The sequence below is a fragment of the Platalea leucorodia genome (assembly GCF_965183815.1).
Source record: "Platalea leucorodia genome assembly, chromosome: 18".
NCBI lineage: Eukaryota > Metazoa > Chordata > Aves > Pelecaniformes > Threskiornithidae > Platalea > Platalea leucorodia.
In genome coordinates this window covers 7,966,332-7,994,108 of record NC_138840.1, presented here as the reverse complement: position 1 = coordinate 7,994,108, position 27,777 = coordinate 7,966,332, and the positions used below count along the sequence as shown (strand labels likewise).

At 54.1% G+C, this 27,777-nt stretch overlaps 2 protein-coding genes across 3 annotated transcripts; both read left to right on the top strand.

The window, feature by feature from the left end:
* Positions 1-1,123: 1,123 nt before the first annotated feature.
* Positions 1,124-9,588, top strand: LCK (LCK proto-oncogene, Src family tyrosine kinase). Its single transcript, XM_082329872.1, has 13 exons — positions 1,124-1,309; positions 4,498-4,604; positions 4,721-4,802; positions 4,888-4,978; positions 5,119-5,217; positions 5,359-5,462; positions 5,576-5,725; positions 5,926-6,078; positions 7,148-7,327; positions 7,730-7,806; positions 7,894-8,047; positions 8,601-8,732; positions 9,044-9,588. Exons 2-13 carry the CDS (start codon positions 4,503-4,505, stop codon positions 9,244-9,246), a joined length of 1,527 nt encoding a protein of 508 aa, XP_082185998.1. The 5' UTR covers positions 1,124-1,309; positions 4,498-4,502; the 3' UTR covers positions 9,247-9,588.
* A 784-nt stretch (positions 9,589-10,372) lies between these two features.
* Positions 10,373-26,629, top strand: HDAC1 (histone deacetylase 1). 2 transcript variants are annotated; one of them, XM_082329453.1, is made up of 15 exons: positions 10,373-10,487; positions 14,812-14,924; positions 15,366-15,483; positions 18,548-18,622; positions 19,820-19,958; positions 20,584-20,725; positions 21,892-21,984; positions 22,284-22,392; positions 22,515-22,655; positions 23,137-23,245; positions 23,351-23,481; positions 24,248-24,394; positions 24,504-24,552; positions 24,936-25,008; positions 26,329-26,629. In XM_082329453.1, the coding sequence occupies exons 1-14, from the start codon at positions 10,439-10,441 to the stop codon at positions 24,961-24,963; spliced, it is 1,443 nt and encodes a 480-aa protein (XP_082185579.1). In that variant the 5' UTR covers positions 10,373-10,438; the 3' UTR covers positions 24,964-25,008; positions 26,329-26,629. The 2 variants fall into 2 exon arrangements, with proteins under 2 accessions (XP_082185579.1, XP_082185578.1); XM_082329452.1 differs by having other exon boundaries at positions 24,936-26,629.
* Positions 26,630-27,777: the final 1,148 nt, after the last annotated feature.

Below are 27,777 nucleotides of genomic sequence, written 5' to 3'. Positions count from 1 at the left end.
ATGGACCCCGGGGGTAGTGCCAGCCGGGGCTGGCAACGCTGCCCTCACCAGGGGGGTTTGCTTTTGGCTTTTTCCCTTCCTCCATTAGCACCAAACCCTTTACAAAAGAAGTTGCCGCTTGGGGATGCGGCTTTCACAGAATGCTTTTTGCGAGTGGTGCTGGGAAAGATGTGGGGTGAGCCAGGGAAGCTGTGGAATGACCCAGGGATAATTTCGGGGGCTGCTTCTCCTTCCCAGGGTAGCAGCGGAACACGGAGGAAACCTGCTGTGCACCCCGAGGCTAGGACGCACCCCAGGGCCTGGCAGCGCTCCCCACCACCCCTTGCCTGGGGCACCCGTGGCACTGGCGAGCATAACGGGAACGGGGCTACGCGGCTGCCCCTGGAAAATGTCTCTTGTAGGGTGGATGCTGCGTTCGGTGCTGCCACCGCGGTGCCCCCCCAGCTGCCGCAGCCCCCGCGGCACAGCTGGGCTTCCTGCCCGTGCCGCTGCAGAGCAGCGGGCAGGTACCTGCGGCTTCATGTTTGATCGCAAAAGCCAAGACAATAGTGTTGTGGTTGCTCTGCTCTGAGCTGTCTCCAAAAACACAGGGCTGGCAGCCTGGCTGGGGCACAACGTGTCCCCTCGGCTTCAGCCACTGTCACCGTGGCTCTCGGGGCGCTGGGGTCTGGGTGGCCCGATGGTGACAGCCAAAGCGGGGGCTGCGGGGTGCAGGATGGGTCCTGCAACTGGTGTAGGGGGTCCGATGGGGTCGGGGCGGCTGGTGCACGGCACCGCTGGCCTGCCCACGCTGAGCACTGGAGAGGGGACAGCACAGGGGACCGGGGGGCTCAGCTAGCCGGGACTGCCTGGGCAGCGGGTGACAAACCCCTGCCCATCGCTGGCCCCTCGCAGCACATCTCCCAGCCCACCAGACCCTGCTCCCCCATCAGCCAAGGGGCTCAGCATCACCTTGCCCACCCGGTCCCTGGGGCTTGGTGGCCGGGGGCACCCAGAGCAGGGACCCTCCATGCCAGGGATGGCAGGAAGCCATCGGGGTTTGTCACTAGCTCTTGCGGTTGTGCGCGAACTGCGAACCAGCTTCTCTAGAGTTTGCTCATGAGGCAGGAAACCAGGGCAGGCGGTGAGCAAGAGCGAGTGGCGGTGGCAGGGAGCGCGCGCCCGCATGCAGGGGGCTCGTGTCTGCTCCCCAAAGGGTCGCCGCGCTCCTGCCGGGGATGGAGAGGACGTGAGCGGGGACAGCACCTTCACTCTTGCTGCTGGGCCATGGGAATCTGAGAGCGGCTGGTCCTCACCTCGCTGCCAACAGGTAACGGGGACCTGGGGGTGAGAGGGTTTGCACCCTCTGGATGGGAGCTGGGGACCACCTGGGTGCCCGCGCAGGGTGGGGGGTCCTGTTCCACTCTCCGAGGTTGCCCCTCGGAGGGATAGAAATGGGGATTCGGGCTTGTCGCTGCGGGGGGACGTGAGCGCTGGTGCCCAGGCGAGGGATGGGGGGAGCAGGGCTGTGCTCCCCATTCCTTTGTGGCCTCCCAGTTGGGGTGAAAGCCACTGCCCCGATGCCCTCTGCCCACCTCGGGGGCCTGCCCAGGGTGGGAGCGCCGGCCCCTCGCAGGGCTCTCCCCGAGCCCCCATTTCCAGGGCAAAGCCGAAGTTTTGTCCCCAGCGCCAGGCTCTCGCCTGCCCGGCTGTAGGCGAGAGCAGCTTAGGGACAGGCAGCGGTTTAGTGCCGGTCCATCGGGGTCCACGGCCCAGTTTGGGGGGTTCAGACACTGAGATACGCCTGGTTTCGGTGCTGTCGCAGTGCAAACACCTCCCCGCTGCGATGGCAGCTTTAGGGCCATGGCCCTTCACATCTCTGCAAGGCTACGGCAGCGCAGGGTGGACCGTCCGTCCGGGTCACAGCTGGCTTGGGGACATCCGGGGCACCCCGCTGAGCCTTGCATGAGGGACAGGGTCAGCCCAGCCTTCAACCCTCCTCACACCCGCCCACGCTTGTGAACAAACCAACCGGACCCGGCTGAAGAAGTGTGTGCGGAAGGGCCAGCGCAGGGCAACTCCTCCGCAAAGAACCGGGGGGGTCCAGACGCGCTCCCAAGCAAAGCCAGGGCGAGGCACGGACATGGCCGTGCAAGGACACGCGTGCACACCCGTGCACACACGCAGCCACCTCCCCGGGGGCACGGCGAGGCATGGGGCAGGGGCGCCTACACATCCCTCCCAGGCAGCCTTCGTATGAGAAATTCGGTTGCACGGATGCAGTCACAAAACCCGACTTCAAACGCCCTGTTTCACCGGCATGGCCCTCGCACCGCGCAGGTGAAACGGCTGCTCGGTGGAAATTACGCTGTGGCTTGAGTTCATAAGAAAAAAAAAAAAAGGCACAATAGCAGCACCTCCCTCCCCACCCCAGCTCCGTGCAGGAAGGAAAAAACACCTCCTGGCACCACTCGCCTTTGGTAAAGGTGTTTGAGGGGCTGCGGGCAGGTCTGGGAGAGCAGGGGCTTCTCCTCTACAGTGCCAGGGTTGTGCTCGGTGCTGGGTAGGGGCTTTGCTGCTGCCTGGGCATCGCCGGGGCCTTGCCTGCTCCTCCTGCCTGCACTGGGGCACTGTGGCACGGCCGAGCCCATTTTTGGGTGCCAAAGTGTGTTTCCCAAATAAGCGTCACTGGAAGCTGAAGGCACCAGGGTGGTTTTTAGCATTTAAGGCTCCAAAGCAGCATTGCACAGCATGCGGGGGGCTCGCTCGTCTGCCTTCTCCTTGCCAAAATCACCCGTTGCCTGCTCCCGTCGGCCACCGTGGCACTGGGCACCCCGGGGTGACACTGTGGGGATGGCCCCCATGTCCCTGCCGTGGATGCCGAAACAGCCGCGTCGACCCCATCCCCGAGGGAGGGGACTCCTGGTCTGCAAAACCAGCCCTGGCAGCGTGGGCTGGGGGTTTCTGGCGGGCAGAGGGCTCTGACGGCTGAGGCTGGTGGCACCGGGGGCTGGCAGCCCCCTGAGGACACTGCACCCTCCCCGGGGACCCCCTGTGAGGCTCTTCCCTGTGTCCCCAGCTGCCCATGGGGGTACGCGCTCAAACGAAGCCCCCGCTGCTGTGCCTGCCCCAGCAACACGGAGAGAGGTGGATTTAACCGGGGGCTTGTGAAAACACAGCAGTGCAATGGCTCCCGGGTGGGAAACCAAGGAGAAAACCGTGATGGCAGTGCCAGCAGCCGGCATCTCCCAGCAAAGCAGCTCCCGGGGCTCAGCCGGCCCAGCGGGGACCCGGCTCACCGCAGGGCATGGCGGGGACGGGGACCCTCGCAGCTGCACTGCCTCGCTGCCAGATAAGAGCTCCCACTCGGTGTTTGCAAAAGCAGCCGCTGATTTTGGGTGCCGGGGCAGAGACACCTGGGCTGGCTCTCGGCGGCGTGGGGCTCCCAGCCCTGTGGTTGACACCAATGCCTGCGGGAACCACACTGGGGCCCCCAAAGAGCCCCCAGAGCTGCTGGGCAGAGCCTGGAAAGAGGATTTGGGGGCCAGGTCTCGGTGGAGATAAATCCCGGTGGTGTAGGCGTGGGGGATTCTGCAGAAGAGCTTTTTCCAGGGCCGTGGGCCGCCATTTCCACATGACGCACCGCCGGGGCTCCCGGCTCCGTGCCACGCTTGGCTTTCGCAGAAAGGTGAGAGCTGCCCGGGTGGTTTGCAGAGCCCACGCGACACTTGTGGCATCGCTGCCAGGCTGCCCCGGTGCCCGCGCCACGGTGCCGGGGACCCTGGGGCGCAGCCCCGCGCCGGCTTGGTGTCACTGTGGCCAGGGCTGATGCTTGAGGTTGGGGGATCCTTGATGTTTCAGGGTGAGCTGCTGAGGATGAGGGCCCCCGAGCAGGGATGGGGGTTTAAAGGACATCCCTGATGCAGGAGAAACAGGAGCACAGCCACGGGCTGAATGCGCACGGGGAGGCTAAAAAGAGCCCCGGGGGAGAAGGAAATCGGAGGCGATGCAGCGTGGGTGGGTGAGCGCTCGCATCCGCCTCTGACCCCAGAGAGCCGCTTTTAGGGCCTGGGAGGCGCCTGGTCCAGCCAAACCTCATAAAACACGCGTTGCAGGGCCGTGCAAGGACGTATTAATTGCTAATGGGATATTCATGATTAGATTGTGATCCAGATGGAGAATGGAGGGAGCAGCCCAAGGGCTGCAAGTGGGATGGAGCTGGTGAAGGAGGCAACGCCTGGCTGTGCCAGCAGCTCGGGGAGCCTCAGGCTGGGGACTAATTGCCTTCGGTGTTTTTAATTAACAAAGCCAGAGCAAAACTAGGAGGAAATATGGCTGGTGACAGTCAGGGGATGCCCTCAGTTCAGCAGAGGACCTGGGGAGTGTGCGGGACTGGCCACGCGATGTGGGCAGCCAGACGGACGGACGCGGGGATGGGCATGTGCTGGAGTGGGAGGAGAGGCAATGCTGGGGCCCGGGGTGCGAAGGCTTCCTTCATCACCTCTCGCCCCCCTGCAGCCACCATGGGCTGCTGCTGCAGCTCGGACTACGACGAGGACTGGATCGAGAACATCGACATCTGTGAGCACTGCAATTACCCCATTGAACCCAACAGCAAGCGCCAGGTGAGGAGGGGGCGAGCGGCCCCCCCATCCCGGTGCCCAAACGCCTCTGGAGGTGGCCACGGGATGGCCAAACCCCGGGAAGGTGAGGGCTCACGGGGCTCCTCGTCCCCTCGCAGAGGCTGATTCGCAACGGCTCTGAGGTGCAAGACCCCCTGGTGTCCTACGAGGCTACGTCTCCGCCGTGCTCCCCGCTGCAAGGTAAGGTCCGGCTGCGGCAGGGGGGCGGCTGTGGACACCCCCCCAGTTGGCCACTGCCACCCTGCCCCTCCGCTTGTCCTCCCAGATAAGCTGGTGGTGGCCCTGTACAACTATGAGCCCAAGCACGACGGGGACCTGGGGCTGCAGAAGGGCGAGAAGCTCCGCATCTTGGAAGAGTGAGCGAGCGCCGACGGCATCCCAGCACCCGTGCCGGCACGACCCTGCGGCTCCCCAGACGGCATTCCAGTGCTGCCAGGGGGGTCCGTGCGGGGTCCTGGCAGCCGAGGAGGGGTCTCACCTCGCTGTGTCCTTGCAGGAGCGGGGAGTGGTGGAAGGCGCAATCGCTCACCACCGGCCAGGAGGGTTTGATCCCCTACAACTTCGTGGCCATGGTGAACAGCCTGGAGCCGGAGCCGTGAGTAGGGGTTGAGCAGGAGCTGTGCCCCGGCAGGAGCTGTGCCGGCACGGGGAGACGATGCCAGGAGCATCCCCTGGAGTGCTGGTGGGGGAAGGCGGCCTGAGCCCCCGCAGCCCTAACCCTGCCCTGTGTCCCCAGGTGGTTCTTCAAAAACATCAGCCGCAAGGATGCGGAGCGGCAGCTCCTGGCGTCGGGCAACACGCACGGCTCCTTCCTCATCCGGGAGAGCGAGACCTCCAAAGGTACCGTCCCGCGGGTCCCGCCGGCATCTCCTGCGGCGGGCACTGGGAAAGGAGCCGGGAAGCACAGGAGGAGTGCTGGGGTCCCGCACCCACACGGTCCCCCGTCTCCCCAGGCTCCTACTCACTGTCAGTGAGGGACTTCGACCAGAACCAGGGTGAGACGGTGAAGCACTACAAGATCCGCAACATGGACAACGGGGGGTACTACATCTCCCCCCGCGTCACCTTCAGCAGCTTGCACGAGCTGGTGGAGTATTACACACGTACGTGCCCTCCAGGGGCTGGGGGCAACAAGTGGCCCCGGGGCTGGTCCTGCCTGCAGGCAGGGGACGGGATGGGATGGGAATGGGATGGGATGGAATGAGCAGGACATGCTGCTACCTGTGCCCCAGCAAAGGCATTAGCTTGTGCTGGGTGGCCTCTGCCTGCGTTGATGCTGGCTCTGCCTCCCCCTGCACCGCAGGCAGCTCCGATGGGCTGTGCACCCGCCTCGGGAAGCCCTGCCGGACCCAGAAGCCGCAGAAGCCGTGGTGGCAGGATGAGTGGGAGGTGCCGCGAGAGTCGCTGAAGCTGGTGGAGAAGCTGGGAGCGGGGCAGTTTGGAGAAGTCTGGATGGGTGAGTCAGGCTGAAACTGGGGTGCTTCCTCCCAGATGAGGGCACCGGTGTGGGCAGCGTCGGCCGGGCCCTGCGGCGGGAGGAGGACATGGACATGGAGCAGCCAGCACAGCCCCAAGCGTGGGACCTTGGCTTTTTACAAGGGCCCTGGAAGAAGGGAGAAAATCAGCAGCTAGAGCAGCCCAGGGGCAGCTCGGGTTTACCCAGAGCAGCCCAAGCTCCCTCCGTCCCATCCCTGGCCACCCGGAGCCCTGCACCGCTGGCCGGGCAGGCACCCGCTGCCGGGACGTGCGTGCACGGGGGCTGCACCGCGTCCTCGCTGTGGTGGGCTCTGCTCACCGTGAGAGCAGCTGCCGGTTTTGGCACGGGGCCCGCGAGCACCGTGCGTGGCCCCGCACGGGAAACGGCCCTTGTTGTGGCTGTCGCTGCGACGCCGGGAGCAGCTGGGGGCTCGGAGGCAGCGTGCAGCCTCGAGTGTGCTGCGACCCAGCCACAAAAGCACCTCCTGCTCCTTGTGTGCCGTGGTGGGGAAGGCACTGGGGCTGCCCCACTCCTCTCCATCCTGCCCGCAGGCCCTGGGTGCTGGCCGTCCCCCAGGGTCCCCTCCGGGTACCCAGCAGGAGCCAGGCTTCGCCATCGCTGCCCGGCTCCCCCAGCCACCCCTCCTGTTCAAAGCCCAGCAACCAACAGCTTCCTTTCCTCCCGGTGGCTGAAATGCACACGTAAAAACATCTGCCTGGTGGGTTAAAATGCAGTTACAGATTTTTGCCCAGGAGGTGGCCAACACGGAGCTGTGATCGTCCCCCAAAGTCCCCCAGCCCTGCTGCAACAGTCCTGCGGGGCAGGAGGGTCCCTCACCAGCCTTCGCTGCCTCTGGGCTTGCTCTTCGGCCAGCCTTTGCAACCTCCAACATCTCTTGCTTGTGCAGTCTCGGGTTGGGATGCTCTGCATCACCGAGTAGCCTCCACGCTTGCCTCCTCCACTGGCACCGCTGTTGCCACGCGTGCCCCGGCCATGGCCGGCCACGGGGTGCCTCTGCCCCGTCACGCTCTGCCCCGTCTCTCCGCAGGCTTCTACAACGGCCACACCAAGGTGGCCATCAAAAACCTGAAGCAGGGCAGCATGTCACCCAGCGCCTTCCTGGCGGAGGCCAACCTCATGAAGAACCTGCAGCACCCGCGGCTGGTGCGGCTCTACGCCGTGGTGACGAAGGAGCCCATCTACATCATCACGGAGTACATGGAGAAGGGTGAGGGCACCCAGGCGCTGCCCACCGTGGGTGGGGGTGGCTGGGGGCTGTGAGGAGCCGCGGTCCCTTCGGCTCCTGGCTGTTCCCTTCCAGCGGTCGGTGCTGGTTTATGCATCCTGAGCTGCTTTTGGCATCCTTCGCCTCCCCGCGCTCTGCCTTTGCATCACGGCTCTCCCACCGGCTGGGAGCTCGGGGACCAGCCTGGCAAGGGGAAAAGGACCTTGCAGGCAGCGTGCTCCCCTGCCCACCCACTCCTGCCTGCCTTTCCACGGGCTACGAGCTGCCCTGCCCCACGTTCGGTGTTGCACCGGGGAACGGTGCCCCGGTGAACCCATAACAGGCACCACGGGGAGGGGAGGCAGCGCGCCTGCCTGCGGCTGAGACCTGCTGCCTTCATTGCAGGCAGCCTCGTGGACTTCCTCAAGACCTCGGAAGGAGTCAAGCTCAGCATCAACAAACTGCTGGACATGGCCGCGCAGGTGAGGGGGGACGGAGCCGCGGGGCTGCTGGCGGGGAGGGCTCTGCTGGGGCTGGCGGCTATTAATTGCAATTACTCCGAACCGCAGATTGCCGAAGGCATGGCCTTCATCGAGGCCAAGAACTACATCCACCGCGACCTGCGGGCTGCCAACATCCTCGTGTCGGACACCCTGTGCTGCAAAATCGCCGACTTCGGGCTGGCCCGCCTCATCGAGGACAACGAGTACACGGCCCGTGAGGGTGCGTCCCCCACCGCCTCGGCCCCACGTGTGCCCCCGCCGAGCCCCGCTCTTGGGGTGCCCACGGTTTGGGGTGCCCACAGTGTAGGGCTGCGGGAGGAGGGAACCCCCACCACTCCAGCCCCTTCGGGCGTCCCCGCGGTGCCCCGGGAGCTGCAGGACGGCGTGCAGCCCCCGGAGAGGGGAGCAGGCGGGGGGGTGCAGATCTCCTTCTCCCCTCTCCATCTCTCTCCCCCCAGCCGGCGGGGGGCTGCGGGACCCCCTGCGTACCCACTCGACTCTGCTTTTGGTGGGGTGACAGCTCTATCTGGTGGCTACTGCAGGAACAGGCGTGCTGGCCCGCTGCAGGGGTGCAAGCCTGCGCCGGGGGGGGGGGGCTCTGTAGCCAGCCAAGCAGCGGGGGCCGGGGGGCCGGCTGCCACCAAGCCCAGCTTGTCCCCAGGCGTCCAGCAGGGACAGAGGCTGACTCGGGGTTGTCACATCAGGTTAAACAGAGAGGGATGTTTCCAGCTCAGCCATAACGTTTTATTTTCTCCCCTCCTGCTGTTTTTCAGGGGCTAAATTCCCCATTAAGTGGACAGCACCAGAGGCTATTAATTACGGGACGTTCACAATCAAGTCCGATGTCTGGTCATTCGGCATCCTGCTCACAGAGATCGTCACCTACGGCCGGATCCCGTATCCAGGTCAGGATTTCCCGGCAGCTGCGCGGCAGACGGGCTCGCACACGCAGGCAAGCGCACACCCACGAGTGTGTGCATGCACTCCCGCACGCACACACACGCCCCGAGCCGCCCCATCTGGCTCCCGTCCCTGCCAGCCAGCGATGGTTTCGCTTCCCAAGGCACATGGCCAGCCACGGCCCAAAAGCCAGCCGGGGGTTTCAGAGGCAGTAGAGGGGGAAGGAAGCTTTCCCATGGGATTTGCAAACGTAGGGTGCTGCTTGCAACACGGGGGGGGTGACCCAAATTCAGCACCGTGCACGTTGTCCTCGCAGGGATGACCAACCCCGAGGTGATACAGAACCTGGAGCGTGGTTACCGCATGCCGCAGCCGGACAACTGCCCGCAGGAGCTGTACGAACTGATGATGCAGTGCTGGAAGGAGAAACCCGAGGAACGTCCCACCTTCGAGTACATGAAGAGTGTGCTGGAGGACTTCTTCACCGCCACCGAGGGCCAGTACCAGCAGCAGCCGTGAGGACCCGAGCAGCGGCTGGGGCACCCTCGCATCGGGGTGGCCGGGGGTGCTCCCCCTTGCACCAGGTCCCCACAGACTCCATTACACATCGCTCTGGGGCATCGGCGAACACTGCCTGGAGCTCGGCAGTAAAGATTTGAAGCGCTTTGGGTCTTTGGAGCAGCGGATTTCGCTCCCTACCCCAGAAGGCGATGGACGGCCAAAGCCAAGTGACTCCAAAGGAGGGCTGGTGCGCGGGGGGCTCTGGTGGAGCCGTGCGGGGCCCGGTGGGTGCCCGCCGTGCTCGCCCGGGGGCGAGTCCAGCCTCCAGCCCCACGCGGGGCTGCCCGGGGGCCGCGCCAGCCCCTCACCCCGCTCTGCCTGGGCCTCGCTGCCTCCTTCGCCCCCAGTGACGGCAGGAACCCCCCGCAAAGCGATGGCCGCCCCGGCCCTTGGCCGTGGGGTGCTCTTTCTTCCCCCTCCGTGGTGTTTGCAGGATCTGTCCCGTAACCGCCGTCGCGTTTTGGGGAAATAAAAGGCCTTTGCACCGGCGGTGGCCGCGGGGCCTCGCTGCGGCCCGGGAGAGGCCAGGCCGCCATGGGGCAAGCGGGGTGACGCCCTCAGGGGATGAGTCACCCTCACACCAAACCCCACCCCGGGGTGCTGCTGGGGGCCCCAGGCCCCTCTCACGCCGGTCCCGGTTGTGTGGGACCCCCACAGCCCCGCTCTCGCCCACCCCGGGCGGGCCAAGCCCCGGGGCCTGGGCGCTGCTGGAGGCCTCTACCCTGTGCGTGTGCCCCCCCCCCCCCCCGCCTCGGGATGGTTCAGCCCCACCTGGCGTCTCCCCCCACTCACCCCCGCCAGTGGTTCCGCCCCGCCCACCTGGACCCTCTCCCCCGTTGTGTCCCCGTCCCCCCCCGGCGCCCCAGAGATGGTGCAGCCCGCGCGGCCCCGCCCCCGCGGCAGTGGTACAGCCCAGGCACCCCACCGCTCCGCCTAGCCTGCTAGCTCCCCCGCGCCCGCTCTCTCCCGCCGCCGCCATTTCCTATTGGTCGGCGGACGGGAGAGGGCGGAGCGTCCTTCCCCGATAGGCCAAGGGGCCGTGCGGTGGGCGGGGCAAGTGGGGTGGTGGGGCCCGGGCCCCGGGGCGGGCCGGGCCGGGTTGGGTTGCGCGGCGCGGCGGTAGGGTCTGTCGCTGTGGGGAGGCAGGAAAATGGCGCTGACGCAGGGGACCAAGCGGAAAGTCTGCTACTACTACGATGGTGAGGGGCTGCGGGGCACCGACGGGGGCGGCCGGGGGGATCGCCGGGGTCGGGGGGGGATGGCCCCGGGGCGGGGACCGGCGGGGGGGCCTGAGGGGGGAGGAGAGGGGAGGCGGTGGGGGAGGGGGCGGGGGTTGAGGAGGGCAATGGGAGGCGCTGGGGGGGGTAATGGGGGTCACTGGGGGGGTAATGGGAGTCAGTGGGGGCTAATGGGGACCAATGGGGCGTAATGGGGGTCACTGGAGGGGTATTGGGGGTCAGTGGGGGGTAATGGGAGTCAGTGGGGGGGTAATGGGGGTCACTGGGGGGTAATAGGAGTCAGTGAGGGGGTAATAAGGATCACTGGGGGGTAATGGGAGTCAGTGGGGGGTAATGGAGATCACTGGGGGGGAGTCAGTGGGGGGTAATGTAGATCACTGGGGGGGTAATGGGTGTCATTGAGGGGGTAATGGGGATCACTGGGGGGGTAATGGGAGTCAGTGGGGGGTAATGGGGACCATTGGAGGACATGGGGGGTGGGGGCTGCCCTGAGGGGGGTGGGAGGGGTAATGGGGGTCACTGGGGGAGCTGAGGGGTGGCAGGCTGCACTGGGGGCTTGAGGGATGGATATGGGGGCACTGAGGGGCTGGGGGGGCACAGGGCAATAAGGGACTGGGGGTCAGAGCGTGGGTGGGGACAGGATTACGTGGCGCCTGCGGTGGGGTTAGGGGAGTGGGGGACACTGGAGGGCATGGGAAGGATATGGGGGCATGGCGGGGATATGGGAGAGCACTGGGGGGAGAAAGGGAAGAGTGGGGGGAAGGATAGGGGAGTAGTATTGTGGGGAGGATGGAGATCCAGGGACTTTGGAGGTGGGGAAAGGCTGTGAAGGGTCCAGGATGGGGAGAGGGGCATGAGGCCGAGGGAGGCTTTGGGAGCGGTGCTGAGATGCTGAAGGTTGCTGGGAGGATGGGGAGCACTCGGGGAGATGCTGGGGGACAGGAGGGGTGGCGGGGAGATGAAGCCTCCTTGAGCCATGTTAAGAGGAAGAGGCGCTCCTGAAGCTCCCATTTGGGTCAGCGGCGTTGCTGTCGAGCAAGGGACAAACCTGAAGGTGTTGGGAGCCAGACCGACTGCGTGGTTGTTTGTAGGGAGTTCCTGTGTCTAGGAGCATTGTTTAGTTCTGGCTCTGAACTTGGCTGGGTTGTAGAGTGGCTTCCCCCCCCCATTACGAGGCTGGGGAAGCACTGCTTTGGGGTTATATGATCATCCTGTTGGGGTAGGGAAGTAATGGGGCGTTAGAGCTGGCCAAATCCCAAGCTGGGTATCTTGTGTGGCTTCCCTGCTTCTACCCCGTAGTCTGTGGGAGAAATCACAGTCGCGTTGCCTCTGCGCTTCACAACTGCCTCCTCTTTGGTGGGGTGACTTGGTGCCTCGGTGACGGGTGAGCTCGTTTTTAATAGAGTCTGTGATCGCTCTCTGTGAAAGGCATTGTGCAATTCTCTATTTCGTCGTGGTTTTTAGTCTGTGAAATCAAATAAAAACTTCTTCTTGCTACTTTTTCTTGGTAAATGGATGTGCTCAGTGTTCAAGCGGTAAAGCTGGCTCTTTGAAACTGCTGTGTGTGTCAGGCATATAGTGAGGGCTTTTATTTCTCCAGAAAAGTAAATGTAAGTGGTAGGTGTGCAACTTGTAATGACAGTCCTGCGGGGTCTCTGACTCAGACGGTGTCTTCAGGAAGGCAGGGCGAGGAGGAGCCTGGGTTGGAGCTCTGGGTGCAGCAAAACTGAGCCCGATCTCACCACACAACTGATCTCTGTGCAACACCCGTCCTATCAAAATATACAAGGGGATGCTGCAGCCCTGGGCCCTTAAAATGCCTAGTTTATACTTAAAGCGTGCTTGCAGAAAGTGCCAGAATGCCACACATGTGCACGCGCCCTGGATGTTGGAAAAAAAACGGTCTCTATGTCCAAACTTATCCCTGTCCTTGGAACATAACATGTTCACAAAGCAGCTTGTCAGTTTTTGAAGAAATTATAATCTTTAAAGGCACACGGTGATGCCCGAAATATGAAATAACCAGTCATTTTGTTTGAACATGCTGAGCAGAGATGCTATCCTTGTGGTCTTTATTGCACGGGAACTACGTGCAGTTAGTGTTATACACTCTCGTCTATAGCTGCCCTCACTAATTTACTCTGTGGTGAGGCTTTAGTGCCTTGTTTCCCCTGCTCTTTTACGAGCAGCTGGCAAACATCCACAGCATGTCGTAGGGTGAAAGTGTGCTTTTATTGTCGGGGAAGGCATAATCTACAGTTGTGGGAGGCCAGTTTGTTAGGGTCTTTTATTTTCCATGCAGGGACGTTAGAGCAGTGCAGTAATTCCCCGAGGGAAGGTCCTTGGGCGCTGTTTCGGATGGCGTGCGGATCTCTTCCTTGAGCCATAAATTTCAGATGGCGGGAGGGCATCCCGTGCTGGAGAAGGAGCCTGAGTTGCAGGGAAGGGTCTTGCTGGGATGGAGAGGATGGGGAAAAGGTAATCGGGTATCGTAAGGGTCCTTCATGGAAATCCAGAGGGGTGCTGAGGGTGTGTGCGAGGGTTTGAACTTGAACAGTAACTTCTCCTTTACTAGCTCCCTGTGTAGGGACTTGCTTAACCCTAGCAGACAGGAAGAGGTATCTCTCAAGTTCACACACTCTTAATCTGCAGTGATGTCCACGAGCAGACAAGCTCGTCTGCTGCTCTGGAGGACTCGTGGTGGGATGTGTTTAGCAGAGCGAACATGAACAGGCTCTGGAAGTCAGGGTTTGCCCAGGGCGTTTTGCTGAGAGCCTGAGGTGAAGACGATGATTTTTCAAAGCTTCGTGTAGTTTTGTGCTTGTATTTTCTAGATGGGGTCTCGAGCATCTCTTATTGAGTTCCCCAAAGCTTGATTTAACCCAATTTTACTGTAGGGTTAATCACCCCAGTAAAATACCTTTGTGCAAAGAACACCCTGTCGCACCACGGACAGGTAAACTCCAGCAGCAGAATTGTTTGGGTGTGGGATTTGCAGCGTTTGCATCTGCTTTGACTGAAAACAGGGCCATGTCCACAGGAGGAAGAACCAGAGCAGTGCGTTGTGAGGAAGCAGTTTCTCCTGAACGTAAAGATTAGTGATGAAATCCTAATACTCCCAACTGAGTCACCAGCCAGACCGGATTGGGTCTCCTGCTTCCTAAACTGATCAGGAGTTGTACAACTACATGAACAACTTAGTCTGGTTTCCCAAGAAAACGAGGCTTGCGCGATATTGCTGCTGCGGGTGGCTGGCTGCGTGTTTCCTGCTCTTGGCAACTTTCGCGTCTGTGCCTCTCACAGCCAAATCAGGCAGGAGGCAGAAATCTGAAAGTTAAATTTCTGTAAGTTTCATGAAAATAAGTAACCTGGGAGAGGAGGGGAAAAGAACCAGTTAGCGGTGCCTGCTGTGGGAGAGTGCAGCATGAGCTCGGCTTTTGCTAGGTAGGAGAAAATCCGCATGGGGAGATGGCCCGTGGGATATATTTGCAGGAATCTGACTTCATTAGCGCCGGTGCCCATAGGGTAGCTCGTCAGGTGCATCTGTGTGGGCGTGCGGTTGGTAGGGACTAGGATTCTCCTGAAGGATTTCGAGCCATAATAAAGAGTGAAAATGATTGAGAAACTGTAAAGCTACAGCTGTGCTGGTGTTTGCTTATTGACAGAATTAGCTGCTTTGTATCTCATTTCTGTTAGGTAAATAGTAAGAAAGCGAGGCAAAGAGGCTACGTGCTCTGTCTGATGAGTCATTGTCTGAGCCGGGATTAAACTTGCATGCCTCTTGGTGTGCGGGTTTCTGCTCAGAGCGCGGTTGCGTTTCTCGGTGAAACCTGCGAGTCTGTAAGCGTGAGATGTCATAGCGGACCTGAACGGCCGGGAGAGGACACTGGAAGCTGTCATTTGCTGAGCGAGGACACGCAGATGTGGCGCCCAGAGTTCCTCCTGCCCAAGAAAGCTGGAGCTCCCTCCTCTTAACTTGTGCAGTGGGATGTTAGTTGCTCGGGCTCTACCTGGATTGCTTTCCCCAGAACTGACATTAAAAAATTCCTTGTCTGGCCATACCCCAATCTCCAAATGTCTGTCTTATTTGAGTCTAGGATAAACTTTTCTGAATCCATGGAGGCATCTGTGCAAACAAGGTGGGAGACCCTGTCCCCTGTGAACAGAAGACACTGAAGGACAGATAAAATGATAGATGACCTGATGGCTCTCGTGGCTGGGCTGTGATTCTGTTTGAAGGAATTCATAGTTTTCCTTGCTGTAACAAAATCCTTTCCGCTCCCAGGTGATGTTGGAAACTACTATTATGGCCAAGGACATCCGATGAAGCCCCACAGGATCCGGATGACCCACAACCTCCTGCTGAACTATGGCCTCTACAGGAAGATGGAGATATATGTAAGTGTAGGACTGGTCACGAAAAGAAATATATATGAAAGATCTTAGTTTACGTGTCAGGTTTTAATTTTGATTCTTCAGACTTGTAAGTTCTCTGATGATGAGCCAAAGAGGAAAGCAAAAAGAAAAAATAAACAGTTGTGCTGATATATTTCTGCTTTCTTCTGATTGCTTGTAGTGAGATGTTCTTTGCTTCAGATAAGCTTTGGAGACTGCAAAATTGCTTTTCTCCCTGTAACTTAATTTTTTTTTTTGCTAGATATGTAATACATTCCAGTCTCTGGTAGTGGCATTCTTGCCTTTGAAAATGAGTTTCTCTTGTTTAATGCTGCTGTTTTGAGGTTTTTTTTCTGTTCCTGGGAGTAAATCTGAGATTGGAAATGGGAATTAGGGAGAGGGATGTGTTTCAAAACAAGCCTTGCTCTTTTTTTGTCCTTGCAGCGCCCTCACAAGGCAAATGCAGAAGAAATGACCAAGTACCACAGTGACGACTACATAAAATTTCTGAGATCTATTCGCCCAGATAACATGTCTGAGTACAGCAAGCAGATGCAAAGATGTAAGCTATCCGTGTAGTGCTGTAGTTCCTGCCAATGTTAAAGTTTGTGATTTTGGGAACCCCTAGGCCAGCTTTAGAGCTTTGTGATAGAAAGAGTAGGAAGAACCACAGGAAATTGTCTTTCTCCTGACTTTGTTTTTGATTTTTCTGGTAAATCAAGCATTTTAAAAATGGGTCCTTCTCTCATGCCAATATGCCGGTAGAGCTGAGGAAAACCCTTTGACCTGGCTGTCTTTTTTTTGGTCTTGTGTTTTGATGGAAACTCTTCTAAATTGCCTTCCTGGCTCAGAGATGACTGAACTACTCCGTTTATGAGCTGCATGTATTTTGTGTTATTGCTTATCTTTAATCAGAGGTATTGAGGTGGGAAAGGGTTGTGTAATTTAAAACAAACAAACAAAAAAAACCCCAACTCATCAATTGCATCCAAAATCTGCAGTAACTCTGAAGGATTTTCAGGACAATGGCAGCTTGGAAGTGGGGGAGGGTTGAGAGGCACAATGATACCTGTTCACTTTGTGTTAGGATGGTTCATTTTGTGAGCTAATTTCTTGCTCTAACTGCTCCAGTCCATGGAAGGGCTCTTTAACAGCTACTTTAATGTTACAGAAACCTTTTTTTGGTCTCTCTGCAACTCTGACCTGATGGTCTTTGGCAATGGCTGCAGCAAACTAGGTTTCTAGCAAGTATAGACAAATAGTGGGGAAGGCTCAAGGTTCATTTAAACAGTATTTTGATCTTGCACACTGCAATCCTCGAGAGCAGAAAAAAGTTGTTAGCCCGTGGGGTTCATTTATGTGAAGTGTAATCTCCAATTTAGAAGAAATACAGGTCTGGAGTTTGAAGTAAAGAAAGGCACTTGGAAATCTGGTGTGAGCTGAAGGGGACAGATATTAAGGCACAAGCATGTAAGAGGAATGGGTACTATGGTTTGTGAGTAATATACATTGAAAGACTTCCTACAGTAAATGATATCCCTTAATATACCAAATGACATATACCAAAGTACATATTTACACAAACTGAACTGTTTACCCCTGAAGCAGATACGGCTCATAAACACCCACTCTGCTCTCTCTGGTAGTCAACATTTTCTGTACCGTACTTCCACAGAACTATTTTTACCTGAAGGAGGCAAAATATGAAAATTAGTCTTAAACATGCAGAGGACAGAGCTTTTCTTCAACAAGACCTGCAAAACAGTGGCCTCTGTGTAGCTAGAGAACTGGCACGGGAGGCTCAGAGCAGAGATTAGGGATACAGGAGACAAGGTCACCACTCCCAAGTACAGCGACAGGTTGCTGTAGCCTGCTTGGTGCTTCAGCTGTCCCTTTGAGGGAAGGATAGCTGATAGGATTTCCGTAAGAATGGTTCCGCCGTTAATGCTGGGCTCTCTCTGGTTGTGCTCTCCCAAATACGAAGCTTCTCACCTGCCCATTGCAAGGAAAAGGAGTATCTGTGCCTCTCATCTTCCACCAGAGCTTTGTGCCTATAGTCAGGCGATTGACCCCTGTTATTAATATCCCTCCTTAGTGGTCCTGGCTGCTTTGAATCTCCTGGTGAGAAAAAGCCCAATTGGCTTCTGACAGCAGCTCCTGTCTTTGCCAGATAGAGCAGAGGGGTGCCCTCAAATACGCTCAGTGCTGCCCACAAAGTTCTGAGCGGCAGTAAAGGTAATGAACAGTCTCTGATTTCATTCTGCTAGTGCCCTGTTGTCTGCCTGAGGACTTGGAAGGGCCGCTCTGCAACCTAAAGGGCAAGAGGTTTAATTTGTTGTAATGGGAAGCATGCAGAAATTGATGACTTAAATTCTCCTCGCTTAACAAGGAAAGCTTCCAACCACCTCTTTGAGTTAATTATTCAAACTCTGCCCCTTGCCTTGCCCTGCTGAAACAATTGGAAAGCGGGAACAATTGCTTCCCTCTGGGTCTCCTGATGGGTATTGTCCTTTTCAGAGGTCCCTGTCCCGAACTGGGACCATTCAGACTCCCTTATCACACAGTCTTTGTGGAGCCTATGCACTGACGAGTTTCCAGTGCTGCAAGAACTGTGCTGTTTGTGCCTTTCTCATTAAGCACAGAAGTAAACATTCTACAGATGTTACAAAAATACAGATTTTTTTTTTTGTTTGTTTGTAAAAGCAAATCTTGCCAAATCTAGATTCAATACAAGTCTGTTGTTACTGGTTTTATTTTTAATTGTGAAACTATTTACAGTAGAAATTTATCCAGGCCAAAACTACAGTACTGCTGAGAACTTAAAAACTGACTGTCCGATGTGAAGTAAAAGGAATGTACAAAGTGTAACAGAACAGACGTGGACGTAAGCTTCTCGGCCAGTACACGCTGCTCTCTACCATCTCCCCACTTTCTCCTGCAGCGCTGTTTGCTTTCTCAACTCCTCATCAGCAATACAGCAAGAAACAGGAGCAAACCCCTTTCCCGCTGGCTGTGGGGTTGTGTAACAGAGCTCAGTGTCAGCTCTGTAGTCAGAAGCAGTGCCGTTCCCCCCAGAAGGCACGGTGCCCGAGCAGCAGATCTGCAGCACGGTCCACGTCAGCTACCGAGGGGTGCTGGCCCCCGTTTTGCACAGCCTGCATCTGCCCCTGGTGACCAGCATGTGCTGCCGGAGCAGAGCAGAATACTGTAAATGTGCTGCCTCAGCGAGTGCCGCTTGAGTTGCTGCTGAGGACGTGTATCGCTGTTACACAGCTCTTATTGATAGCATCTCCTCTCCACCCACTCATTTTCCGACGTGATCGACTGGTTTCTGGCTCCCTCGTAGCGCACCCCGGTAGATGGCGTGCCGCTCTCGCCAGAGCTCCTGGGACCTGCTTTCCCTTTTTCTTACAAGTCAGGAGCATCTTCCCTACAGCAACAACCTTTTTGCCTCATCAGGCAATCCTCGGGTTGATGACGTTAACATTTTATTATTTGTGCATGGTATTTTGTTGTTTAAAACATTTGATCGCTTATCTGGTCAGCTTTTTAAATCAGAGCGGGGGTATAAGCTTTGCCATTTATTTGTGGTTTTTTCTTACTAACGCTTTTGTATTTTTTTCAAGTTAACGTTGGGGAAGACTGCCCTGTGTTTGATGGGTTGTTTGAATTTTGTCAGCTCTCTGCTGGAGGCTCAGTTGGTAAGCTCACAAGTCCCATGTTCCTTTCTTTTTTCTCTTAAGCAGATGTAATGTAGTTCTGTCTAGGAAAGAAATTGTAGGTGGTGGTGGGGAAGCCCTGTGAACCTATTTCTGATTTCCTTAATAATTAGATCCAGATTTCTTCCCACGTGAGAGTTCAAGCCTTGCGTATTGACAGATCCCTCTACATTTGTTAAACATACCTTCACTAGTCTGAGTTACTTCACTGAATATATATGAAGGACTCTGTACGTGGTGTTAACGACATTGCCAGCGATAGAGTTAAAACAAAACTGCGGCAGCAACAGGCGTTTAATAAAAAAATCAACGTGAGATTTACAGGAAGAAAAAGTTGTGAAAACCTTGCTCTGGGCAGGCATAACCTGGGAAGGAAAGAAAAGGGTTGCTTTATTTGTTGTTTTTGACAAAAAGCCACTGACAGGAGGCAAAATAGAACCTGAAAGGTTTCAGTAAGCTCCCTGAAAGCTGGAACATTTAGAAATGCTTTCACTATTTTCGAGTACTTTGTTGCAGAAATACTCGGTGTTGCGGAACCGCCGTAGTGTGCATAGGCGTTAAAGCTTTGTGGCTGCTACTCCCACAAATGACATCTAGAAGTCTTTATTTCCTGTAACGCAGTTCAGCAGTACATACAAGTACTGACTGCAGCATTTTTTTGAAGTAGCTGTGCTCTCTGGTCCCGTGGCTGCAGACTCCACAGAATATATCATTTGTTTTGATCCTGGGAGACTTGCAAAATTTGCAGAAAATTTATGAAGGGGCTGGGGGAAGAGAACTTCCCTTGCCTAAATGCATATTCAGTGAATGACCTAAATATATGTTGGATACAAACTCATTAAAATCTTTTGTTCAGGGCACTGAGAAATCTAGACTGTCTTCAACTGTGACCCCGGCTAGAACGCTATGGGCTTATTTGTGCAGATTTCATGCTCTGAGGCGAAAGTAGGAAGCGATCGAAAGTGTGTGCAGGCAAAACAGAGGCTGCATTTCTCCTCCCTTACCTTTTGTTAGTGTGTTGAGACATCCAGTGTTAAACCCTTGGGCTGGTGCTTTGTAAAGTACCCAAACGCACACATAAGCAACGACGTGATTGTACGGGACCGGCACTTTACCCCTCAGTCTCTGTCATGGAGCCTTTGCTCTCATGCTAACATTTTGTAATTCTTCTCCCAACAGCCAGTGCTGTGAAGCTGAACAAGCAACAGACAGATATCGCTGTGAATTGGGCGGGAGGCCTTCACCACGCTAAGAAGTCAGAGGCTTCTGGCTTCTGTTATGTCAACGATATCGTCTTAGCTATCTTGGAGCTCCTAAAGTACGGGCAGTACTATTTACCCCTTTTGTTTGTCCGTTCTGCGGCATTTCCTTTGAGTCCTTAGCGCTTTCTTCCCAGTCTTCTCTTTTTGTTGCTTTTTTTTAGCTGTGTTTTCCCAGGAGGGCTTAATCAGCTATCTTTTGGGATGCGGTACCCTCTCTTCCAAAGGGGTATGTCTAACGGTGGCACCATGCAGGAGGCAGAAGGCTTGGAGCGTTGTGCTGTTGCTCTTAGGCCCTCCTCTCTACCATCCACCCTGGAAAAGGGGGCACAGCTGTAATATGTGACAGCTTTTGGCTCAAGGCAAACCTCAGGGGGAGGCTTGGACATAAAAATGCAGTCTGTTGGCTGAATCGGAATAAACTGAGTTGATTCTGCCTTCAAAGATCAGTTGCAGCAGCAAAAGCCACTTTATTTTCCTCTGTGGTTCTGTTCCACTGCTGACCAAGGCACATGTCTGTTCTCCGCAGCTCTTTTGCTTGTAGACTGTGGGGAGAGAGCTGCCTGGTAGCTGTGCAGCCTGGGGGTTAGCACCGAGTTCCTCGCTCTCCTGCCCTTTGCTCTGCTGGTGAAGGCAGTTTCTGCTCTGAAGAAATGCAGTATTTTGACTCCTTTCTGATCCTAGGTATCACCAGAGAGTGCTGTACATTGACATTGATATTCACCATGGAGATGGCGTGGAGGAAGCCTTTTATACCACAGACCGTGTCATGACCGTGTCGTTTCATAAGTACGGAGAATACTTCCCAGGAACAGGGGACCTACGGGTGAGAATGAAGGCTTAGCAGAAAATTACCCTGAAATTTGGTCTCTTCCCTCTGTTTGCTGTCCAACTAATTGAACTAAAAATCACTGCTCTGCTGGGTTTTCCTGCTCTCAAAGTGGCATCCTTTTTCTGAGGGCAAAGGTGTACGCACGAGGCAGCTGGCTCGGCTCTTGGAGTGGGTGCTTTTGTGATCACGGCCTCTATAGTAATAAAACCGAGGCTTCGATATCAGTCTCTTAGCAGCCTTCTGATGGGATTATGCTCAGAAAAGTACCTCCGAAGATGCCATGTTGGTTATCTGTAGCTACTTGCAAACTAAGCTTGGCCACACAAGCTTTGGGGTGAAAGTTTATGAGCGAGTACTTCTCTGTGCGCTGATTTATCTTGTTGGCATTTCCTCCTGTGAGTCAGTTCTGCACGGTAATGAACCGTGATGTTAACTGTGGCACTTTCAGGTTAGATACAGGTGTCATTCACTTCGTGACTTTTGTTCTCAGGGGTGAAAGGTTCTTTACCTTTTTTATGTGCTTTTTAGTGGAATTACATTTTTCTGATCTAAATTCTCTTGTCTTCCACTCGTGAGTTGTACTTTTTCAGTCCTGCCCAGAGTTTAGCACTGGTGATGTGAACTTGTGTGCAGCTGCAGCATTCTTTCCTGGTGCAGCCGCTCTGCAGCATAAATGAAATAATTTTTTTTTATAAAACACTTGGGTATGAGAGAGAGAATGGAAATGTAAAAATAGGTTCCTCCAGTTACTAGACTGCACAGTCAGCCCAAACTGGTATTTTGGGCTGTGCATCTCTGCAGCGTACAGGTTTGGAACTAGAATTTTGGCTGCCAGTTTTATTGCTGTGTAAGAGCGTGGCTTTTGCCAGTGAAATGAGAGCCTGTGCGCTCACAGAAACATGAAAGTGGTGACAGTAGTAGATTTTTCTTCTCTGAGCACTCAGGGCCAAATGCACCCACTTACGCCAAATCAGCTGCTGTTGGAGTCAACTGACTCTTGCCGCCTTCTGCCGGGACAGCGTTTGTCCGTGAGAGCCTAGGCCTCCATGGGGATTACACTGATGGAATCCCGGACTTCCCTTCCTAATTTGGGGCACAATTTGTGCGTTGCATTTGGTTCTCTGGTGACCTGTAGTCTCTCCTGGCTTTCACTCTGATAGGATATTGGTGCAGGCAAAGGCAAGTACTACGCTGTCAACTATCCCCTCCGGGACGGAATTGATGATGAGTCCTATGAAGCAATATTCAAGCCGGTAAGTGAGGACATCTTTGCTGAGTGATTCTTTGTGGATCATACTTTGTTATCGGGTGGCTCATGGAGATTAATTCAGTCTTCTGTGATAAGATTCTTCAGGGGCTGTATTCCTCCCTAACAATTGCAGCCTGTCATCAGTAAGCTTCTCTTTGTAAGAGCCTCAGTGTTACCCGTACAGGGGAGCCAGCAGCTGGGGGAACACTAGGGATGTCTTCATGTCACTTGCTGACATGGACGTTACTGTGTTGCTGTGACACTGTCCTGTGGAGAGCGTGTAACAACGGGTTTCTTGTTTAGGTGATATCTAAAGTGATGGAGACGTTCCAGCCTAGCGCAGTTGTCTTGCAGTGCGGGTCAGACTCTCTGTCAGGGGACAGGCTGGGTTGTTTTAATCTGACCATCAAAGGTAAGAGTACCATACAGTGCCGGTGTCGAACTGGCATAACTGATGTAATTAGATTTCATTGTAAAGTTTGTTCTTCTTATGCCACGAGGCTATGACCTTTTCCTGCGCTGCTTTTGCTGCAGGTCACGCCAAGTGTGTGGAGTTTGTAAAAAGTTTTAATTTGCCTATGCTGATGCTGGGAGGAGGTGGCTATACGATCCGCAACGTGGCTAGATGCTGGACCTATGAGACTGCTGTGGCTCTGGACACTGAAATTCCCAATGGTAATTTTCCTCGGGAGCCTTTGAAGCAAGACTAAAGGACAATGACGCTCCAGTAACAGAGCTCAGGGAAATGATGTTGCTGTGGGAGAGGTAGCAACCCTGAGATGCTTCATGAGCTTTTGAGTATTACTGTGGAAGGGCTTTTGGATTCCCTGATTTGCAGCAGCTGTTCTTGTTTGCATTCAAATCCTGTAGCTCTCCCCTCCAGCAAAAGGTACCTGGCAGCCTTGCTGTCTTACTGAAATGAGATGACCTTTTACTGAAAACTTTTGTGCACGCTTGTAGTGCTTAACTGCCAAGTAAGCTTTGACTGCCCTGTTGCTAAGTTGTCTGTTTTGATCTGAATTTGGGTTCTGAGAGCTCCTACACCTAGCTAAATGCAGTTGTGCTTTTATGTAGCACTGAAGTACAATGCGTTTGCGGTATTTCATTACTGGTCCCGTGGTAATTTGGTGTTTATTCCTTTTTCACTTGCCCGCAGAACTTCCATATAATGACTATTTTGAGTACTTTGGACCAGACTTTAAGCTCCACATCAGTCCCTCCAACATGACTAACCAGAATACCAACGAGTATCTCGAGAAGATCAAGTAAGTGTTTGTTCCTCTTCGCGAGACTGACACCTTCTACTGGGGGCTTCACAGCCGTGGGTGGCATCTTGCTGACGGAGGTGTTCCTTTCCTGGCTGGCTTTAGGCAGCGTCTCTTTGAGAATCTGCGCATGCTGCCTCATGCCCCTGGCGTCCAGATGCAGCCAATTCCTGAGGATGCTGTTCAGGAAGACAGTGGAGATGAAGAGGAAGAAGATCCTGAGAAACGCATTTCAAGTACGTGCTTGTCTCTGGCGTAGTTGCGTTGCCCGGCTGGGAAGCGTGCTGTTCAGAGCCTGCGGGTGCCACAGCCGAACAGGATCAGTTAGCTGGAGAAGCACCCGGGCTCTAAACTGAGTTACCTTAGTAAAGAGAGGAGGATATATGATTTAGATAAATCTCTATTCTGGCGTCCTTCAGTTTGAACCTGTTGCCACCTTTCTGATTGATTTTGTAAGATAAAGCCATGATGCTAAGCACTGCAGGGCTGATAGATTTCTTTTCCCTTGGGGAAATTGCACTTTTGCCAGGCGATTTCCATAATGGGAGAACCTAGGCTTTAATGTGAGAATTTAAACAGTTCCTGTGATGTAGGTGCTATGACAGAATACTTTCTGGGAGACTGTCAGGTTTGATCCCAGAAGTTGTCTTCCACGGTGAAAATGCCAGTTTATATCCAGATTGGCTGGTGTCCTTTAGATCTGGCAGACAGATTTTCTCAGTGTGAGGTTGGTTAACCTGCTTATGCTGTCAAGTCTAGACATCACACTGTACCTAATCCAAGTCGTACATGTGATCTTGGATCTTAGGCATGAGCAGTTAGGAGTGATGAGTTAAAAGATACGGAGGGTAGAAAGATAAAATGTTTTTGTCGTGGCCTAATTCTGACTTACGTAGGCTCGTTAGTTCATTCCAGTGTGTGGATGTACTTGGAGAAGTTAGTGCTTGGTGTCTCCTGACTTCTAAATCTGCTGAAACAACCTCTTGTCCTCTTCGCACGCAGTCCGCAATTCTGATAAGAGAATATCCTGTGATGAAGAATTCTCTGACTCTGAAGATGAAGGGGAAGGAGGGCGCAAAAATGTTGCCAACTTTAAGAAAGCTAAGCGTGTGAAAACAGAAGAGGAAAAGGAGGAAGAGGAGAAGAAAGGTAAGCATGAGAGCTAGGACTAGAAGCCCTCCCAGCTCTGTGGAATTTGCCTGGCGTGTACTTTCCTACTGCTCTACTGTGTGTCTTTTTTTTTTTCCTCCCTCCCTAGATGAGAAAGAAGAAGAAAAAGCAAAAGAGGAGAAAGCAGAACCCAAAGGGTGAGCCCTGTCTCCTGGCGTGGCGATTAAACGTCTGTGCCTGTACTTCCTTGTGCATCTACCCATGTCCCCAGTGCGATGTGGCACAACTGGAGGGGCTGGAGGAGAGACGTGGTAGTTCGGATGGCTTTGTCACGGGCTCTTAACGGGAAGAAGTTTGCATATGTAGAACAGCACGCCTGCTAAAGCGCTGTGAGAGCAGAGCACTCGGTGAAAAGGGCTTAAAAATACTCTGCCTTCATTCGGTAACGTGTTGCAAGTTTTAGATGAAGATGGGCCATATAAGCGGCATTTTTAAGGTTGCAACTCTGGCTTGTTATTAAAGCTTGGGCACAGCCTGAGTTGCTTGTTTAAACCGAGTTGTCCTCTGCTTGCTTCCACAGGGTGAAGGAAGAGACGAAATCCACCTAAGATGGCTGCAGCTGGACAGTACCTGTCAGTGCGTAGTTGTCGTAGGTTAGCTTCTCTGGTTGCCTCCCATTCCACAGGATTTATATTTTATATATGTTTCTGTATATATTTCTATATAAATATATAAATGACTTGAGAACTGTAAATTATTCCTTGCTGCACTCCGCTGGGAGCAGACAGGGAGGATTCTGCGGAGTAGACAGACCTGCACTGCCCAGATTTGGTGACTGGGAAGTTTCACTCTTGCCTTCCACTGCCTCCTTAGTGTGTCTTTAAAAAAATCACTTCCTTTCTTTACTCTCTCCTCTGAAATAACTACCCTTCGAAAAGAATAATTTAAGTAGAAGTAGTATCTGCGTTTCAGGTTAGGTGGAAAGATGGCCATGAAATTGGTTTTTTTATCTCTTTTTTTTTTCTTTTTTGTTTTTGGTTTTTTTTTGGTGGGAGAATACGAGTTCCCAAATGAAGCCTGTGAGAGACTGACTATTCCTTTGGTCTTCAGTTTGATTCCACCGTGGCAAGTAACTGCAAGCTGGTGCCACTTCTCAGGGTCAAATAGTGCAGTTCTTGAATAGAGTTGGCTACCTCCCTGCAGCAAACTTGTGGAAAGAGATGAAGCAGCTTAAAAGCAATCTGAAAAGCGCTTTAGTGAATCAGCCCAAGAGCCCTGCAGGTGCAGATCTGGAAAATGCAAAATGAAAATCACCCTAATGTGGTGGTTAACATTTTCCAAGATCTTGCAGATCCAGTTAGCGTGGCAGCATTACGCATCTCAAGTAAGAGAAGGGATGAAATTTTTATACCTTTTTTTTCTATACCTACGCCCCTCTTTGGGGGAGGAAGTGAGTTACTGCCCGTTTGGCCGCCTGCTTTGCCTTTCCTGCTTGTTCTGCCCTCGGCTCCACGTGCCGTGGTGTGTTTTCTCAGCACCGATCTGCGTCCTAGGCTGAAACCACTGCAGAAATTCCCAGCTTGTCTAAAGGCCAGACCGAACAGAGCCTGGCTGAAACCTCTTGTCGATGTGTGTCACTCGCTGAAAAACTCTTTCTCTGAAGCAAAGTACAAATGTTTCCAAATTGAACCTTTCCTCTCTCTTGCTCTCAAGGCCAGTAAATATGGAGAACCTTTTTATCAGCCCTCTGAGCTGTTATCTTCATAAGGGAACAGCAGATGGGGCTCTGTACGTTTTTATAACTACTCCTCTTCCTACTCCCACGCATTATCTCACACCCAAAAGTCTCTTGTGACCAGAACTGGCCTTTCTTCTGCGTCTCGTTTTGTACAGCTGATCGTTAGAGGAGCTTTTAGTGAAATGCTTTGCAGAAGTTTTGCAGGCAGTTTTGACTCGCTGCTCTCCTTTCTCAGGGGGATTCCTCTGTCCATAAGAGGATCTGTACCTCCCACGGAGCGCTGCTGATGGTTTCAACTCTAATAATGCTGCTAACTTAACACAGGTTATTTTTAAAATGTTTTATTTTTTTAAATACTTCTTTTCCCTTTTCCACCGTGAGTTTTTTAGTCTCTTTGAATCTGAGTGACGTGTCACTCCCGCTCTTCAGTGTTTGTATGTGAAGCGAGAGAGATCAGTGTATCTTTGTGTCTGGGGGGGAAATATATTGTGGTTTTTTAAAGATGCTTTTATTTTGAATTTTGAGAATCTTTGTAATAAAACTGGTACATTTCTATGGTTGGTGTGAGTTTGCACTGCTTTCTGCTGAGAGGAAACACTCGGTTAGAGCGGGAGTTCAGTTTGTTTTCAGAGCCATTGCTGGAAAATGGTGCAGTAGCTTGGTTGTGATCGTGATGTAACGTGGGTCCCAACAACAAAAAATGACAGCTGTAATAAGGCTTTGGAAAGAAAGGTGAGGTGAGGCGCGATTACTTGCCCTCCTCTTTCAGGAAGAGCGCTAGATGTGTTGGGTTAAATGCCACCCACCAAAGCATTTTGTTTGGGACATACTCTATGCTGCATGTGAAAGATTGCTTTAGTTTCTTTTGTAGATGTTTGTTCCTTTTTTTTTTTTCTTTTCCCCTGTGTTTTATAAAATAGCCTTGAAGTTCTCCTCGTGACCCTTCTTTCCAGAAAAGGTAAGTCAAAAATACCATGGGTTTTGTTTGCTCACACCTTTTCTACTAAGTGTCACTGGGGTGGTTTTTCTGTCTCTGCCTTAAGTTACAGCCGGGTTCTCATCCAGCAGCATTGCTGATGCTAATTGCGCTTGCAGTGTGCGTGGAGCTACAGTACTTCATGCAGCCGACGCTTGCTCTGAAAGCAGCGTTAATCTAGAAAAGGAATAATAAGTTATGGGAAAGGAATATTTTTTTGGATGAAGTGTTTTCTATCTGGTGTTCAAGTGAAAAAAATTCAATATTATTAGGAGCAGGTTAATTCTGCAGCTGAGCGGTGATCGCAGCTGGAATAGACACAAAGGGTTCATAAGGCAAATCTCCTCTTTATGCAGTGAAGAGAAAGCTTTGTGTGGCACAGTTGACTTTCACTGCTGTAATAATACTCCAGGAAACTTAGTTATCCTTTTCACCGTAGCAGACAATTAAAATCCTCTCCTCCTCGAACAAAAACGACTGTACAATTCCAGTTACCCCTGCCAGATCACGCATGCCAATGTGCAAGTGCAGTCCTCCTCTCTTCCAGGCTTTCTTAAAATGGCTGCCGCGACGCCGTGCAGCAGCTCCCTGGCAGATGCGCGGAGCCCCGGATCTCGGCTGGGGCACAATGCAGCTGTGTCTCGCGTGGCAGACAGTGAGCGAGCTTAGAAAGAATTTGCAGACCACAGTGCCTACATTTAAAATAGC

What these genes read in the sequence shown, in the direction of transcription:
- LCK (XM_082329872.1), top strand. Translation starts at nt 4,503, where the DNA reads ATGGGCTGCTGCTGCAGCTCGGACTACGACGAGGACTGGATCGAGAAC. An exon ending in AACAGCCTGGAGCCGGAGCC is followed by an intron (nt 5,218 to 5,358) that starts GTGAGTAGGGGT and finishes CTGTGTCCCCAG; the next exon opens with GTGGTTCTTCAAAAACATCA. An exon ending in CGGCCGGATCCCGTATCCAG is followed by an intron (nt 8,733 to 9,043) that starts GTCAGGATTTCC and finishes TTGTCCTCGCAG; the next exon opens with GGATGACCAACCCCGAGGTG.
- HDAC1 (XM_082329453.1), top strand. Translation starts at nt 10,439, where the DNA reads ATGGCGCTGACGCAGGGGACCAAGCGGAAAGTCTGCTACTACTACGAT. An exon ending in CAGGAACAGGGGACCTACGG is followed by an intron (nt 20,726 to 21,891) that starts GTGAGAATGAAG and finishes TCACTCTGATAG; the next exon opens with GATATTGGTGCAGGCAAAGG. An exon ending in GGAGGAAGAGGAGAAGAAAG is followed by an intron (nt 24,395 to 24,503) that starts GTAAGCATGAGA and finishes CTCCCTCCCTAG; the next exon opens with ATGAGAAAGAAGAAGAAAAA.